Source organism: Arachis ipaensis, chromosome B7 (assembly GCF_059453495.1).
Source record: "Arachis ipaensis isolate K30076 ecotype BB chromosome B7, ASM5945349v1, whole genome shotgun sequence".
In the NCBI taxonomy this organism is placed as follows: Eukaryota; Viridiplantae; Streptophyta; class Magnoliopsida; order Fabales; family Fabaceae; genus Arachis; species Arachis ipaensis.
Window position 1 is genome coordinate 9,461,225 of NC_142442.1, and position 18,010 is coordinate 9,479,234.

The 18,010-nt window shown below is 31.9% G+C and overlaps 3 protein-coding genes across 3 annotated transcripts; 2 read left to right on the forward strand and 1 right to left on the reverse strand.

The window, feature by feature from the left end:
• The first annotated feature begins 1,394 nt into the window (after nucleotides 1-1,394).
• LOC107609109 (putative inactive receptor-like protein kinase At3g56050) lies at nucleotides 1,395-5,267 on the forward strand. The gene is made up of 9 exons (XM_016310946.3): nucleotides 1,395-2,004; nucleotides 2,133-2,271; nucleotides 2,506-2,577; nucleotides 2,652-2,795; nucleotides 2,885-3,025; nucleotides 3,106-3,470; nucleotides 3,811-4,001; nucleotides 4,089-4,221; nucleotides 4,356-5,267. Exons 1-9 carry the CDS (start codon nucleotides 1,887-1,889, stop codon nucleotides 4,958-4,960), a joined length of 1,908 nt encoding a protein of 635 aa, XP_016166432.1. The 5' UTR covers nucleotides 1,395-1,886; the 3' UTR covers nucleotides 4,961-5,267.
• Nucleotides 5,268-9,296: 4,029 nt separating this feature from the next.
• MOP10 (Pollen Ole e 1 allergen and extensin family protein) lies at nucleotides 9,297-9,823 on the forward strand. Its single transcript, XM_016311315.3, has one exon. It carries the CDS (start codon nucleotides 9,302-9,304, stop codon nucleotides 9,821-9,823), a length of 522 nt encoding a protein of 173 aa, XP_016166801.1. The 5' UTR covers nucleotides 9,297-9,301.
• Nucleotides 9,824-11,369: 1,546 nt separating this feature from the next.
• Nucleotides 11,370-16,051, reverse strand: LOC107609365 (uncharacterized). The gene is made up of 5 exons (XM_016311313.3): nucleotides 15,731-16,051; nucleotides 12,731-12,821; nucleotides 12,226-12,601; nucleotides 11,895-12,125; nucleotides 11,370-11,778 (listed from the first exon to the last, which is right to left on the reverse strand). Coding segments are annotated over exons 2-5 (690 nt in total). The 5' UTR covers nucleotides 12,812-12,821; nucleotides 15,731-16,051; the 3' UTR covers nucleotides 11,370-11,776.
• Nucleotides 16,052-18,010: the final 1,959 nt, after the last annotated feature.

The window sequence follows — 18,010 nt, forward strand, 5'->3', positions numbered from 1 at the left end:
ACTTGAGAAAGCTCGAAAAGCAGAAGCAGCAAGCAAAAACCAAAAAACGAAAGACCACAAAGAAAGGAGGAGACTTTCTGTTCAGATAGAAATTCTTCAGAAGAGAATGGAAAAAGGAAAAAGAAAGGGAAACGAGCGAGGGAACTGAAATAAAAAATCCAAAACGGTTTCAAAGAGAGGGGTAAAAAGACGCAATTGCCCCTAGGCGCAGTTAAAGCTAGTAGGGGCAGAAGAGGGAAAACGTCCCTTCACATTTAATGACCCTCCCTCGAGAAAAGAAGCTAATAAAGCCTCGAAGAACGCAACAGACACGGCAGAATCGGAGGAGTCACGTCAAACCAAAAAACGGTCAGACGAGCCTTCAAGCGAAACCGGAGCCGAGGCACCGATCTCCCTCCAAGAAACGAACTCCCGAGACAAACTGAAGCCCACGGACAAAACATCGCACCTTTCAGCGACAGACCGACCAAGTTCGCTCCCCCGCTGCGGGGGCAACTGTTACGGATCCGGCCCACCATCCCGGATCCAAGACCGAACCCAACACCGGTTCCCCGGGTCCGACCCGTTCCTCACTTCTAGAAGGCCTGAAAACGGCACTCTCAGACTCCTAACCGACTTTCGAATTCAAACGTCTCCCTTATCTTAGCCAAATAAGATAAGATAAGATATTCTCCATCACCTATAAATAGAGGACTCAGGTCCCTCCAGGTATTCATTCATTCCACGTACCTTATACCTCTCAGATCCATTCTGACTTGAGCATCGGAGTGTCTCTGCAGGTACCTCCCCCCATCGCTCCAGTCAAGTGGTCCGGCATCCGCCTCGACCCACAGGTTCCCGATCCATCTCTCAACCCGTACCAGAGACATCTTGTACACTCTTGAACTGAATTAGTGAAAAAGTTCATTGTCAAACAATTAGAAACATATGAATGATGTTTAAAAACTTATTTTTATCAGCAATTTTCCTTATAAATGAACTTGGTTATAAGTTTAGTCTTTGAAATTATAATTAAAATTGTGGGTTAAATTTATCAATGTCTTTGAAGAGATAACTATCATATATCTCCCTTTCATACAGCCTAGTTGAGGAACTTTATTAAAGCTTGTAACTATTCCACTCTCTACTTTAATCAATTTCAGAACTTGTCTTGCTCTTTCAATTTCTATTTCCACATGTTTTATACTTTTAAACTCCTTAAAAAACTAAATCCACTTGGTTATCAAATTTTACGCTTAGAATTAAATGAGATAAGAGTAAACTATGCCTTGGTAAAAATTTGCCGTGTAAAGTTGATATTTAAAAATAGTTAAATTTTAATTTAATTAAATATATTAAATTATTTAACATATTATTAATTTTACTTAAAGATAACTGTACGTAAGGTTCTATCTAATTATATAACATGATAATAATATTTTTTTATTTTATTTTTGTATTTTGACGTGACAATATATTTATATTCTTCATTTTCTTTGTATGATTTGCAGATAACTAAAACATGGTGAGAATTGAGAAACAATACCAACCACCATTTGTACGAAATGACTTGGATCATAAATCCAATTTCATGAGCTCAGAATCAATGAGTGAAGCAAGCATAAACCAAACTTGAATTATTGTGAACAAACAAACGCGTTCTCATCTATTTTTTGGGGTCCATACTCTCAAACACCAAGCTCCTTTTGCAAGTGCCAGAACGTGGTTTAAGCATAACACCCCACGTTGCTTGTTTCGCTTCTTTAGTACCACGACAAGTTCCAAGGTTGTGTTCTTGAGAGCTTGAGATTAAGCTCTTATCAAAGTTCGTTTCTTTAAGGAAAACTCAATCTGGGTCGTTCATTTTTTTTAATCTGTTCTCTTCTGTACATTGATAAACAAGAACTATGAGCAAGAGCTTGAAACTAAGATGGTTCATGGATTTTAATGGAGTTTTGAGGTTTGCCGTGGTGGTGTGTTTGTTACTTCAAAACTTTGGCTTGTGCTACACTTTGAATGAAGAAGGTAGTGAAATATTTTGAGCTTGTGACGAAACCTTTGTAATATTCAATTCTCCTATGACCAATATGGTTAGGTACCTTTGACAAAATGCTAAGAAGTGAAACTTTTTCCTTTTTTTTTAATATGTGCAGGTAAAGCTCTTTTGAAGTTGAGGGAGAGAATAGTGAGTGACCCTTTTGGTGCTTTGTCAAATTGGTATGATGATGAAGCAGTTTTTGACCCTTGTAATTGGTTTGGTGTTGAGTGTTCAGATGGAAGAGTAGTGGCCTTGTAAGTGCTGATTCTGTATTCTGTGTTATTTTGTGTTCTTCATAATTTATTTCCTGAAACAGAAATAAGGAATTAAGAGAATGTAATATTTTCTTTTAGTGAGTGTGTATGTTTTTCATTTTTCATTTGGTTCATGAAATGAAACATCCAAGTTCTGTTTTCTACTTTATTCTTAGCAAGCTTTTATTAGCCTTTGCTTTAATGTCTGTGTTGAATTCATCATGTTCTTCATAGGAATCTGAAAGATCTTTGCCTTGGAGGAACTCTTGCACCTGAGTTAGTCAACCTTGTTCACATAAAGTCCATGTAAGAAAACTGTTTGTTACTCACTCTCTTGCATCATCTATGCAGTTCCTTGCTAATTGTTGAGTATGATGCAGTATTTTTAGGAACAACTCGCTCTCCGGCATCATCCCCAAAGAAATTGAAGAGTTGAAAGAGTTGGAGGTTTTGGATTTGGGATACAACAACTTGAGTGGACATATACCTATTGGTCTTGGGAGTAATATCTCATTGTCAATCCTGTAGGGATCATAATAATGCTCTTAGAACAAGTACTCTATCTTAAATATTGAACTTGTACCACTATGTTGTTAATTTCTTCTTATTGCAGTTTGTTGGACAACAATGAGTTTCTTGTGAGTTTCACCCCCGAAATCGATGAACTGAAGATGCTTTCAGAAAGTCAAGTAGATAAAAAGCAGCTAGTTGATGCAGCTAAAAGGCCTGCTTGTACAACAAGATCCTTCTCATGGTATGTTATTTGATCAATTGAAAAGTGATCATTCTATCTTAGTAAATGTCCTAACACTTTATGATTTGGTTTGTTTCAAGGCATGTAAATGTTGATCAAAACACTGGTATCAGGAGTCTACTGCAAAGTCCTAAATCGAAACACTTTCATGCCGGGGAAGATAGCTATAATCGTGTATATAATCAACCACTTAGTAGCCCTGCTTCATCACCAGATTCCCCTAGACAAAATGCTTCTAATCCTCCTCCTTCCAAGTCTAAAGTAGCATCTAGAAGTTCCAATTTGAAAAATCATCGAGTTCCAGTTGAGATTGGAGTCATAGGTGGTGCTGCATTGCTTCTTATTACATGCATTGGAATATTTCTCTGCAAGATCAACAAGGTGACTAATGTTAGACCTTGGGCTACAGGACTAAGTGGACAGCTTCAGAAGGCATTCGTAACCGGTAAATAACTAACTATTGTTAGAGATATAACCATTCATGTTACCTCCTCCTATCCACTTAAGTTTTTGGGATGAGTGGTTTCATGACACGGTATTAGAGCTATCTCAAAAGTGAAAAAATAGCATAAACCAAATAAAAGAAGAAAATAAGGCCTATGCAAAAATCAAGCAAACCCAGAAGAGGCTCTTGCTTGAGGGAGAATGTCAGAGATATAATCATTCATGTTGTCTCTTTCTATCAGTTTAAGCTTTTGGGATGAGTTGTTTCATGACAACTATAACGGTTTCTTAATCTCTTAATTCATGACATGCTTAGTGTTTTTTTATTTTTTTATTTTCAGGTGTGCCAAAGCTAAAGAGAACAGAGATTGAAGCAGCATGTGAAGATTTTAGTAATGTAATTGGTACTTCACCCATTGGCACAATGTATAAAGGGACTTTGTCTAGTGGTGTTGAAATTGCCGTAGCTTCTGTTTCGGTAACATCATCAAAGGATTGGTCAAGGAATTTAGAAGCACAGTTTAGAAACAAGGTACCACTACCAAACTCCATCTTTGATTTACAATTTAAGCATACATCTTAATTGTTTTATTAACTGTTTAAGCTATTTCGGTTACAGATAGACATGTTATCCAAAGTGAACCACAGGAATTTTGTCAATCTGATTGGCTATTGTGATGAAGAGGAGCCTTTCACCAGAATGATGGTTTTCGAATACGCCCCAAATGGAACACTATTTGAGCATTTACACAGTGAGTACCTATCATTGTGAAGTTATTCTAGTTAAGAAAAAAGATCGAACTCTAGAACTTTAAGTCATACAAGTTCTAATACAATATGTTTGATATTATATGCTTTTCCTTATTTATGTTCTTTGAAACTCCAGTAAGAGAAGCTGAGCGCTTGGACTGGGAAACAAGACTTCGAATCGCGACCGGGACAGCTTACTGCCTACAACATTTGCACCAGTTGGAACCTTCTATGACTCTTACCAACCTGAATTCTTCAGTTATCCATCTAACCGAGGACAATGCTGCGAAAATCTCAGACTTTAGTTTCTCATATGAAACAGCTTCAGCTGAGACAAAGTCTTGGGGCAAAAGACACATTGACATGGCACCAGCAACACTTGAGAGCAATGTTCATAGCTTTGGTACCATGCTATTAGAAATGGTAACAGGAAAGCCTTGTTATTCTGTGGATAGTATTAATGGCTTGATTGAGAATTGGGCAACACACTATCTTGAAGGTGACAAAGCACTCAAAGAAGTGGTGGATCCAACACTAGCATCTTACCAAGAGGATCAGCTAGAACAAGTTGCTGCATTGATCAAATGTTGTTGCAACTCTGAATCAGAGAAGAGACCAACAATGAAACAAGTGAGTGTGAGGTTGAGACAGATAACAAAACTAGCACCTGAAGCTGCAGTTCCAAGGCTTTCTCCACTTTGGTGGGCTGAACTTGAGATTTCTAATGCAGATGCAATATGAAATCAGTTAACTCACAAGAGTAATCATAGCTATCACTTGTAAATTGATACTTCAAGGTATCTATTAGGAATGTTGCAAATCACATGTATATAATGGAGATCAAAAAGTGGTAAATTTTGTTAAGTGTAGTTTGTGGAACTGAACAAAGAAATTAGCTATTACCTACGAAATATGGACACTTAGCTGAGTTGCTGTATCTGTGTCAGACACATTTTGGACACGATATTTATCTGACACTCGTCCGACACGCGTGTTTGTTATATCCAGCCGTGTCTTAATAAAAAAATTTTTTGGACATGTTTAAAAATATCTAAATATTATTATGTGTCAGTGTATCCACTTTTATTTTTAATATGTATTTTTAGATGAGTTTAAAAATAATATATATTATTATTTATTAAAATAAAAAATATTTTAAATATTTTATATAATTAAAAATTATTAAAAATAATAAAAAAATAATTTTATATTTTAATATTAATAAAATATTAAAATATCATTATAATTTATCTAAAAAATACTTTATATTTTATATATATTATGTTTTTGTATCGTATAAAATTTGTATATTCGCATATTCTATATCGTGTTGTGTTGGTGTATTATAGGCCGTTACGTATATCAGTTTATTTTCAGCTCTTTTCAAGTCCATTCAAGATATTTTTCTTCATAAGAACATAATCAATTTATCCGTAGTTCTTCTCACGTTCATTGATCTAAAGTAAGTGATGTGTGTAATACATTCTGAATTTCTATTTCTTAAAAACAATGCTAAAAGGACTCAATGTTATTGCATTCAATCGACCTGATGTATACATAGAAATTTGACCGTTCTTGGTAGACATCATATGCTTTAAATTTACCCATTGGACCTGTAGGAACAAAATTTAGGACTAAGCAGACATTGTTAGGTATCTTTTAAAAAAAAAAAAAAAGATATACTTGATGTCAAGAATTTTTTCTACGAATATGGGGTAAATTACTGCTCATGATTTATGTTAAAATTACTAGAAACCCATCTATCACAGTTGTCGACTAGTTTTGTTAAAAAAAAATGTCATATTTTTTAAAGATAATTGAAGCTATATACCACATTTACCACTGCCCGTTTTAGAAAGAAAAATGATGAATTATTCGACTGATATTATTATAGAATTATTTTGATATGTTATAAAAATTTATAGTATTTTTTATTTCTTATAGTATCCCCCAATTAGTTAGATATTTGTTGCAAATAGGGTGTACATGATCGGTCCGATATGAACACTTTAAAGACTAATTTATTGTGATTTTGTTGGGTCTAAGGCTGAATAAAAATTTAAAAATAAACCCAGTCATTATTTAAGGTTAAAAATGGGTCAAGATGAGTCTGGCTTCACCCGGTTTTGTGTACAAAGAAACTAAAAAAAATATTTTTTAATTAATTTTAATATTATATTATATCAATTATAAGTTTATTATTTTGTTTTTAATCACACTTATTGAATAAGAAAATAGATCAAAAAAGCTTAAAATTAGAATTTATAGACAAATTCAAGTTCAAATATAGATATCAACTTCTCAGTAATAAGTATGCTTTTTTCTTCTTTATAAATAATGTATCATATTTTTTTAACATAAAGCTTATCAAGACTCAAATTTCACCGGTCTATACCTAATTTTAATATAACCCGAAATTAGTGTGATTTCATCAGATCTAGGACCAAGTAAAGATCTCAAAAATAGATCCGGTCATTATTTAAGGTCGAATCTAGGTCAAGGCCCGCGACTTCACTTGACCCATGTACTGATGTACACCCTTGGTTGCAGATCTAAAAAATAACAAGACCTTCAACAAAAAAAAAAATCTGTTGGATCTTAATCTTTACTTATGTAAAACTGGTTAATTCTTCCGTCAATGTTTTTTCTTTGAATTAATGAAACATGTCTAAGTGATATTTATTATATCTATTATATATTACTAATTTTATTATTTTACAACTAAAATATGTCATATATCACTCTTCTATTACAATTGAAATCAAATTTTTCTCTCCAAAATTAAAGAGTTCTCTTTTTCCTTCTCTTCCTTTCTTTATCTCTCTCATTCTTTCACCAACTATATCTCTCTTATATATCATTATCAATGATTAATTATGAAATTGACAATCAAAATATGCAACCTAATATTTTCTAATTGTAATTAAAATTAAATTAAAATTAAAATTAAAATATAATTATATTATATTAATAATTTAACAACCAAAATATGTCACATGACACTCTCATTAAAATTGAGATGAAATATTTTCTTCCAAAATTAATAAACTCTCTTGCTTCCTAAATCTTCTTATTTACTTCTCTCTTTTTTTTTTTCTCTATACCTTTCCCACTCTATATATAACTTATAATTTATATTTTATATTACTAACTTGACAAACTAAAATATATCATGAAATATTCTTTCATTATAATTAAAATAATTTTTTTCTTTCTTTATCTTTCTCTCTCTTTTTTCTCTCGTTCTCTATTTCTCTCTACTTTTTTGTTATGCAAAAAATAAAATTATTAAAATAATATAATTCAAATAAATTTATAAAATTATAAGAAATATATTAAATTTATAATATTATTTACATAAAAAAATATTATTAATTTATCATTATATACATATTTTTTTAGTTTTAAATTTTTACCGCTTATCTTTCTAATTTACATTTTCACTTCTCTTCTTTCAAATATTTATTACATATAATTTAGAAAAAAATACTAATGTTGTGATTAATAATTCGAATCAAGATTCAATTGTTTAGAAAAATTTTTATTCAGAGTTAATTTTATAACTATCAATATAAATTTTTTTTATACTAATATCTAATTATAATTTTATATATAGAGAGAAGTACATAATCAAATGTAAAAGTATACACACAAATTTTAGATAATGAATATTAAAATTAATTGTTGGTAAAAAAATTAAACTTTTTCATATAAAAATAATAACTAAAAAATTTATTAATTAATTTTTTTACTTATGAAAACTTTGGTATTCTTAGTCAACGGAGACTTTTTTTTTCTCTACAATCTTTTTGTAAAAATAATTTAATTCTATAAATCTTTTCTGCCATAATCTATAATGTAATAATAAAGGCAATATGGTTTCAAAAGATTTATATTTTCGTAATATTATTACGGAAAAAATACTAGTATTAAACTACTTATTTGTGATTAAGTGCTAATTAGAAGAAATTTTTTTTACTTATAAAAATTAAATTGATAATATATTTTTTAATTTTTTATTGTTGTTTAGAAAAATTGTTAAGATATTATAATATTTGGATTATTTTAAGTTTTAGGTATACTCAATTTAAATTAACCATCATAATTCACATAAATTCATTATTATTAGGAGAAGTGTGTATTCTATTTTATAATGATTTTTATTTTTATGCATTGACAATGTAAAGCGTTTTACACAGTCGTATAATCACATCCGTTCTTTTGGATAACTATTTACGCGGTGAATATAAAAAATAGTTATTTTTATTGATGTGACATCGTATAATTAGATACACATAAAATTATTTTACACTGACAGTGTATCAAAATTAAATTCTTTTATAATAAATAATAAAAAAGTTAACATAATATTTTATTTAAAATAGACAGAATATTTATGTCAACTAACTATATAGATATAATATCAAAGATTCAAATATCAACATTTTAGAATCATTAGTAATAAATAGATAAGATTGATAACAACAATTAGCAATGCCATTCTTATTAATATATATATCTTCTATAAATAAATAAAAAATTAAAAATTATTGATATTTTACACAATAAATTTAGTCAATGTATATAAAAAAACCAAAAAAATAGAAAAAATATTTTAAACTGTTTTTGACAATTACTATAAAGACCACGAAGTTCCAATAAAAAAATCTGTCTAACGAGTACATAATTAATAGATCAAGTGATTAACGTACCGTATAGGCACGTTCCATTCGCTCAAAAAAGAGTTTATCGAGAAAGTGACTAATCGATTTCACGGAAGTTAAAAGAATAAAGGCCGAGAATGGTGTGTTTTTTTAGTTGGGGGCGTCCTATTTATTCGAAAAAGTTGTTAGGGGAAGGATGTGGGTATTCACCCCTCAAATTTCAAGATGCCAACTCGCATTAGAAGATGGGATTCACGTAGAGAGATCATAAGAGCCAAAATTGTTGGTAGCATGGTGGAAAGCACGTTGAGGAATGAGGAGTTTGATCAACTCCGTCTCCTTAATCCTTATAACAACTCTATATATACCCATCTATCCAATGCTTCTTCAATTGCCAATCCCTTTATTCGAATCATCAATGGCTTACATGATTAGAAGCTTCCTTGTACTTTCTACCCTGTTTCTAATTCTTGCAATCACTCCCAACATAGAAGCCAACGATGTAGTGGTTGAAGCTATGGTATATTGCCAAAGTTGTGATCACCTTGGAACCTGGTCACTAAGTGAAGCCAAGCCAGTAGGTTCGGCAAAAGTAAGCGTGACATGCAAGAACTACAAGGGTCAAGTTTTCTATTACAAGGTCTTTGACACAGACAAGAACGGTTACATGTATGCACAACTTGAAGGGTTCAAGATGAAAAACTATATACTTGATCATCCACTTCACTCTTGTTATGTTAAGCTTGTGTGGTCTCCTCTTGAGACCTGTGGCCTACTCTCCAATGTGAACTATGGCCTCAGTGGCGCCCCGCTTCGCTACGAGAACAAGCTCTTGCGCGGCAGCGCCGGAAGTAACTATGAGGCTGTTGTCTATGCTGCTGGTCCTTTGGCTTTTCGTCCCTCTCATTGCTCGCAGGGAAATGTTACAAGCCAACACTAAAAAAAAAAATTAAACTAATGCAGTTGTCTTTCACGTGAAATTGATAGTAAAAAATTATTAGATGACAATTCAGTTAGACACGTTAAATTATCTAACGATTTTTAACTATCAACTTTACATAAAGATAACTTTACGTGAGTCTTCACTTTAAATTAATGTTTGGTCAACTATAAGGCAAAAATAAGAAAAAATTGTTAAAATTTCTCGTTTGAATGCTACTAGTCGTCCCGGTTGATGCTTCTCAAGCATTTAGATTCAGTTGATCTTGAGCTTTCTCTTCATTTCTTGCTTTAATAAGCTTGTGTTGATTTTTCTATGTCCATTTAATAACCGTTTCCTGAATTTCTGTTACATGTTTTTTCATACAAGGCAATATTGTAATATTTATTTATTTTTGTTCTTAGAATTATTCACAAATTATTAGTTGATTTTCATTATTGTAAGATGATTGCATATTATTGTCCAAAATTATAATTATTGCTGATATTAGTGTTTTAACGAATAGTTTTATATTTTTATAAGTTCATTTGTATTATGTTTATGTAATTAAAGTAGTATTTTTTATTATTTAGTAATATTTTTTTTAAAAATGTATTAAAAAATATTATTAAAATATAAAAAAAATGTGACTTTAATATTAACAATATTTGTATAATTATTATAACTACTAAAATTCTTTTTTTTATATAATACAATAACAAATACAAAAAATTTCTTATAATTTAGCTGTTAAAGATTTTATAAGAAGTATTAAAGTAATGATAAGTAGTTGAAAGTTAGTAGTTAGTAGATAAATATTTATGAGGTTAGTTGGTAATATCCCTATAAATAGTGTTATTCTTGTATTAGGTAAAAACGACTTCAATACATGTTTATCATTTACTTTAATTTTCTCTCTATTTTTTGTTAAAAAGTATGATAACTTATTTAAAAATAGTAAACACAATAAACAAATACTCTTGAAAAAATTTTTTTTTCACTCCCAACAGTAACTAATTGGCTCATTTTTTGGATATTGGGTTAGTTTTGGTGTAATGTTTCATTATTGGATGTTGTGGTATTTTGTAAAGTTTTGGAGGCTAACAATCTGTAGGAGACGAATTGCTTTAGTCGGACTTTTTTTTTAAATATACAAAAACACACATTACACCACATCCGACAGCTGTTATGGAGTCGGATAGCGGCACTTGCCAATCCGCTCCAAGATAGGGAGCGACAAAACCTTTAGCGGCAGTTTATAGTAACGGTTGGAATAATCACTACTAGTTGATATTTTGCCGCACATTGGTTTGGCAGCAGTTCTAAATGCTACCAAAAACGTAACCAAGCCTACTTGTATATTGCGGCGGTTAATAACCGGCGCAAAATCTCAACTACCAAAATACATTGTTTCTATTATGGCGGCGGATTCGTAACCGCCAGCCAAATGATGCATTACAGTTTTTTTAAACTAATTTTTTTAATATATGATCAATTGTTTAATTCCTTTTACGTTGTTCCACTACGTGTGTTGCTTTAATTTAATAAAATAAAGAATCATTCAAACTAAAAACCAAAATACTGAAAATATATACACAAAAATCAATATATATAATAGTAATTTGTCCTAAGTGCATCAATGACATAAACTAGAAATAAATAATGCAAAAGTAATTAAACAGTGAACAATTAAAAAGTGATCAGATTCAAGTGTATCTATTTCTGTTGACTCAAACTCATGATTTATCATGTAGATCATTAGTGCCAGAAGATGATCTTGCACGGGATAAGGTCGGTGTACTTCCCAAAGAATCTAGATCTGCAGCTACGTCAGGTGGCAAATTATCTTCTTGTTGACGGAATAGATATCTTAACAAACTCTCCATTGTCTGTCTTTTTGCCTTCTCCTTTGCTACCTTGGTTTTTAGTTCTGCAACTTTTGCCTTAAGTTCTGCAATCTTCTTCTGATACTCCTTCTGTTATGTCACGCCGTTTTTTAAGGAAAGAAAAAAGCGTACATTAGAGTTACCCAGAGAATTAGAATTCAAGGAAAATATTAATTATAGTTTCTAAGATATGGGGAAAAAATTACATGCACTTCCCAAAGAATCTAGATCTGCAACTATGTCAGGTGGCAAATTATCTCCTTGTTGCTGGATTAAGTATCTTAGCAACCTCTCCATTATCTGTCTCTTTGCCTTCATCTCTGCTAACAAACTCTCCAATATCTGTCCCTCTGCCTTCATCTCTGCTACCTCTGCTTTTAGTTCTGCTAACTGTGCCTTAAGTTCTGCAATCTCCTTCTGTTGTGTCAAGCCATTTTCTAAGGAAGGAAAAAAGCGTACAACATTAGAGTTACCCAGAGAATTAGATTCAAGGAAAAGATTAATTATAGTTTCTAAGATACGGGCAAAAAATGATACCAATGACATCAACTTCCCAAAAATCGATGTCTTTGTGGCTGTTAGCATTGCCCTGATGTTCAGCTTCTTGTCCGGCAAACAAGTCGTCGACATGGTCATCGAACGACTCAACCTCATCCGTCTCTGGGTCATAATCTTCATCTTCCGAATAGACATCGACAACTTCATCACGATCCCAATGCTCTGTGCGTGTTGCTGGAGCTCGAGTGTCACCCATGTCACTTGACGGAGCCAGCCGTCTTTCATTGCGCGGTGGTCGAAATGGTACAGCATTAACACGAGATTGTCGAGCACTATTGTAAGAATGCGGAAGTGGGGGCGCTCTAGCACGTGGCTGTGCACTTGAAGTATTAGCTCCCGTATCCGTCATTCCATCCTTGAGTTAAAATCAAATTAGTTAGGAAATCAACCAACCATATTCAGTATTCCCACAAATGATGAAGACTAAAAATCTATACTAAGGCAAATCAACATTTCAAGCTCAAACCAACATTACTTAACTCACCAAACTAGCTTGAGTTTGATAATCAGGGGCAGCATCAGTTCTAGCTGCACTACTAATGGTGTACCAAGGTTTCCCAGGCATTTGATTAATCCTTTACACAACATAAGGTCATTAGACAATTAGCAGAAGAACAATGTAAAACTCAATAGTACACAAAAACTCAAACCTTCAGCAACAGAATTCAATAACAAAAATAATTATTCAAAAAATACAAAGGATAAGATTTTTTTTTTTTTTAAATCCGCAACGTATGCTTGGGTATTTGATTGAAGATCTTTTTTAAAATATATTTATTTATTCTAAGATATTTTCTTACAATCAAATACAAAAAATTGAACATCTAAAAGATAGAAGACAGACAAAAACAGAGAATTGTTTGGTTCTTTAAGTCGGCATCACAAACTAATGATGCGGTGTGTTTGAAGCATCTTTTTATTTGTTTCGTAACATTGATAATGGATTAAACAAAAAAATTGGGCGAAACAAGATGGGAAAAGAATAACAATAAAGTGAATAAACAAATTTGTCTTAATCCTTCAAAGGTTTCGATGGGATAAACCCTATCCCTTTTCGCCTCCGTGCGAACTGAAAAATCTTCAATTGATCACTTTCAGCTTTTTGATGGAGGCTTTAAATATATAAACCCCATTCAATTTTTCAAATTTAAAATAAACTCAAATTAATTTATCAGCCTATACTATAAAAATGTAATCAAATTAAAAAAATATTAATGTTAATTGAGTTATAAAAAAATAGAGAAGATACATTAAGTTTTTTTGAATAAATGAAAAGGGGAAAAAAAAAGAAAAACAGTTTGAAGACAAAGGAATATTAATGGCCATTGTACAATAAACATATTTGACTTTTGACATCAATATATGACACATGACAATAAATATGCTCACCAAGATATAACCATGCAGGCGAGACATGGATCAAATAAAAAGCATAATATAATTAAATACTAGTTGCCTTTTAGAATTAAATAAATAAAAGAATGCTTAATTATGTATATTACATGTTAAGATCACCTTTAATAATTTTGTAGTTATCATATACACTACAACACTGAAACCACTATATACAGGAGTGAGATCACATGGTATTGCAATTTAGTTATTCCCAAATCACAATTATATATTGCATATTATTGCTACGCTTAATCCAATTCCCAATGGGTTGTGACATTAATGATAACCCCCAAAAGAAACATTATTAACTTGTAACTTTAATTAAAGTGAAATTAAAATTTTATTTTTCTCACATGGTCTCATTGCATAAGCCCCTTAGTGGCATCATTAGTATAAACACAAAAAGAAGAATCAGTGTCAGAAGCCTAAGTGCTGAAGCATGTTCTCTACTAATACCTTATCCTTTGTTGATGATCTGAATTCAAAACTAACAAAGAAAAAGAACAAAATTATTAAACTATTTATAGTATTATTTATTTGTTTTGTTAGTGAGCTTTTGCTTTCAAAGGGTGATTGGCCAATAGTACAAGAGAACCATTAATTTTGTTAAAGTTGAGAGAAACAACTCTAAACACAAGGTCCCCATTAGTGGCTGTGCCCTCTTCCCTCCTGAGAGCATAGGGTTTGATGAAATATATACACATAGGTGGGTCTACTGTGTTCCTCCAAAGAAGTGGCACAAGGTGGACAACACAATTCTTGCATGACACTTATCATAAGATTTACTATATTAATTATTTTATTTTATTAAAAAAAATCTACCTAGAACATGTGGAGTGGAACAAAAACTAAGCATATGGGGTTAGTTACCTTGGGAACTAGTAGCTAGAAGGATTGAAAATTAGTAATTTTATTTGAGACTCTTAAATTTGATCAATTTAATAAATATGTTGTTCTCTATGCTATATGCAATTTTGAAAAATTATAAGAAAATGAAGCTACATTTTTACTAATACTTACAATAACTTTGGTTTAGTGATGAGTGTTAAGTTTAGTGACTATTAATTAATCAAACACAGGCCATGCATTGGTATCATTAAAATTTGGAATTGATGGAGCAGATTAGCATCAAAGACAATATGGGTCTCAATTCCAACACAAAGCTAAGGTGGATAAACAAATATGAAGAAAGACTCGTGGCTAGGGAAGGACAGGGACCAATGAATGATTCAGCAGAACACTTTTTTGGAGGACCATGTCCATATATATAAATATCAGTAATCTGTAGACAAAACAGTTCACTCATAATTAAGAGTATTTGATAGAACGTGTAGATAGATCCATTAGGAATTAAATGAAACAATTTGGTGGGTTATCATCTTATCATACACCTTTTATGTATATGTTCAGATTTTGTATTATATATTATACCCAGTAAAACAAAAATATAGCTTCTGATAAAGTAAATTCAAAGTTATTTCCTTTTTTTCCCTCTATTGGCAAAAAAAATTGGGAGTTAATCACAATGATGAATAAGCACACCAAACATAAGTGAATAAATTCATGCTAATAAGCAACAATATTTTTAGTGTCAAGCTAATAAGAAAAATATCTGGAACGAAGAACATTATGTTTGAGGGAAATAAGAAGGAAAAGAAACACAATTTCCTCAAAAGGTAATTATTTGGGATGTTGAACAGTGAGGGAGATGATGAATTCACATAGTACACAAACTTTCTAATTACAAAAGGATGAGGAATTCATTAGAAGATAGGAAAAACAGAACCCAAACAAAAAAAAATAATTTTCACCAACAAGTAGTACCCCAGATCCAATATTCCAAATTCCAGACAGTGAGGAGATGCAGAAGCAGAAACATAAAGCAATAAGCAATTTTGGGGAATCATGTTATTAGATAGAAAGAAAAAAGTGTTAAACATTAAAAGGAAAGAAAAAAAAACTTGGTCAATATAAACTTTTTGTTTTGTCAGATAAATAATCATAACTTAAGTAGAAGCAACAACAGTGAAAGAGGAAGCTAAGGAAAGAAATGCAGTAATAAGGTGAAGGAAAGCTAATCAAGACTTACTTTTGGTGATGGAGGAGTGAGCTTGGAGTGATGACCACGGAGACTGCGTTGCCGATGATGACGGAAGCTGCGACGCCAACGAATCCAGGAAGACCAAGCAACGAAGAGGGGGAGGGGATCCACGAAACAATGGCCGACGAGACCTTCGACGGGCAGCGACGGCAAATGCTGGCGGTCAGGCGGCGATAGTGGCAACGCTCTGGAAATGAAGAGGGTTGGAGCTCTTGTGGTAGGTTTAGCAGGGTTTGTTGGCTTAGGGTTTTGGAGGCGCTGATTAAGTGAAGCTGTGAAGGAGTAGGGTGAAACTAACCTGTAAAATCTGTAATTTGCTAATAAAGTGATTTGAACAGCCCGTTTCTCATTAATTATTTAATCCTTTTCAAAAATTAATTCTAAATCATTAATTATCTTCCGTTTTTTTTTTTACTTAAAAAAAAATAAATAAAAACTAAAAAATAAAAAATAAAAAATAAGAAATTGCTTAAGAAAGGCAGTCTCATTAAATACTACTCTCAAACTCCTTTTAAGGCAATGGAAGTTTCACTTGGAGAGAAATAACCCTCATTACAGTCTTTGTCATGATGTTTGCTACTGTATTTACATCTTTCAAGGTCAACCGAAGATTAACATGTCATTTCTAAGACATGATATCTCAAAATCCAGTGATAAGTGATAGTATAGTTAGACCAATGAGTTATAACTCAAATAACATAGTCTCTCCATATTCAATTAAGAGGTTGCGAGTTCGAGTCTACTATCTTTGGTAAAAAAAAAAAAAACTTAGTGAGTTATATTATTTTATCCTTAAAAGTTTATATAATTACTTGCATCTTCTCGTATAATCACAAATGTTATCATATTATTAATTCTTTTTCTTCTCTTTATATTATAGTTTTTCTTTGGTGACTGATCTTTATATTATAGTTTAACAATATTTTTTTTTTCTCGAGCTACATTCATTCAAATATCACATTATCAGTCTCAATGCTAATTTATTTCTGTATGATTATCTATTCATTTTTATTTTTAATTTGTGGAAATTAAATATCTCGTTAAGAGAATTATTTCTACTTATTTTTTTTTTTTACCAAAGATAGAAGACTCGAACCCGCAATTTCTTAATTGAATATGGGAAGACTATGCCATTTGAGCTATTACTCATTGGCAGAATTATTTCTACTTAATTCTTTATTTAGATGATCATTTAAATTTTTTTGGACTATAAATATTGTATTTAAAATATAGACTTAATATTAATGTATTTATTTATGTATTAAAAATATTAATATCAAATATATTTTATTTTGATTTTTTTCAATTATTTTTAGTTCTATTAAGCTTGTGTGGTCTCCTCTTGAGACCTGTGGTCTACTCTCCAATGTGAGCTATGGCCTCAGTGGCGCCCCGCTTCGCTAAACAAGAACAAGCTCTTGCGCGGCGGTGCGGGAAGTAAGTATGAGGCTGTTGTCTATGCCGCTGGTCCTTTGGTTTTTTGTCCTTCTCATTTAGGGGTGTTAAAAATCTTCTCACTTAGGAATTTCTGCGGAAACCATTTCGAATTGGGCTCCAACGGTGGAAAATTTTTTTCGTGAGGATAAGGATGGGGAGCGAAATTCTCCCGAGACAGGCGCGCGAGAACCCGATCGGGAATCCCCACTCTATCTCCGATAATTTTTCGAATTTTTCAACTTATTTAATAACCCTTACTTTATTTCTAATATAGGTTTTTTTTTTTGTAATTTCACTCATTGAAAAATCATAATCCTATTATTTAAGATTTTATTTTATAAATTATGATTTGCTATGTTATAGTTCTGGATATATAACTTTGGATAAGATATGTTTGTGTGTTTGTAATAATATTTTATAGTTTGTTTTTTGGTTTTTTTGATATTTTTTATTATAATTTTCATATAAATGTTAAATATAAGGAGATAGAGAATGGAGTCCCGCGAAAAACGCAGAGAATACGAAAAACAGAAATGGGACAATTATTCCTCATGACGAAAAATAGGACGGAAACAGGGATTAATTCTGGAAACGGAAACGAAGAGCAGAGAGACATGCCCCGCCCCGCCCAGCCCATTGACATCCCTACTCTCACTACTCGTAGGGGAATGTTACAAGCTAACACTAAATTAGTGTATGTGAGTGTTTACTTTAAATTAGTGTTTGGTGAAATATAAGGCAAAAATAAGACAAAATTGTTGCTACCTAAAATTTCTCTTGCTTGAATGCTACTATCGTCCCGGTTGATGCTTCTCACGCATTTAGATTCAG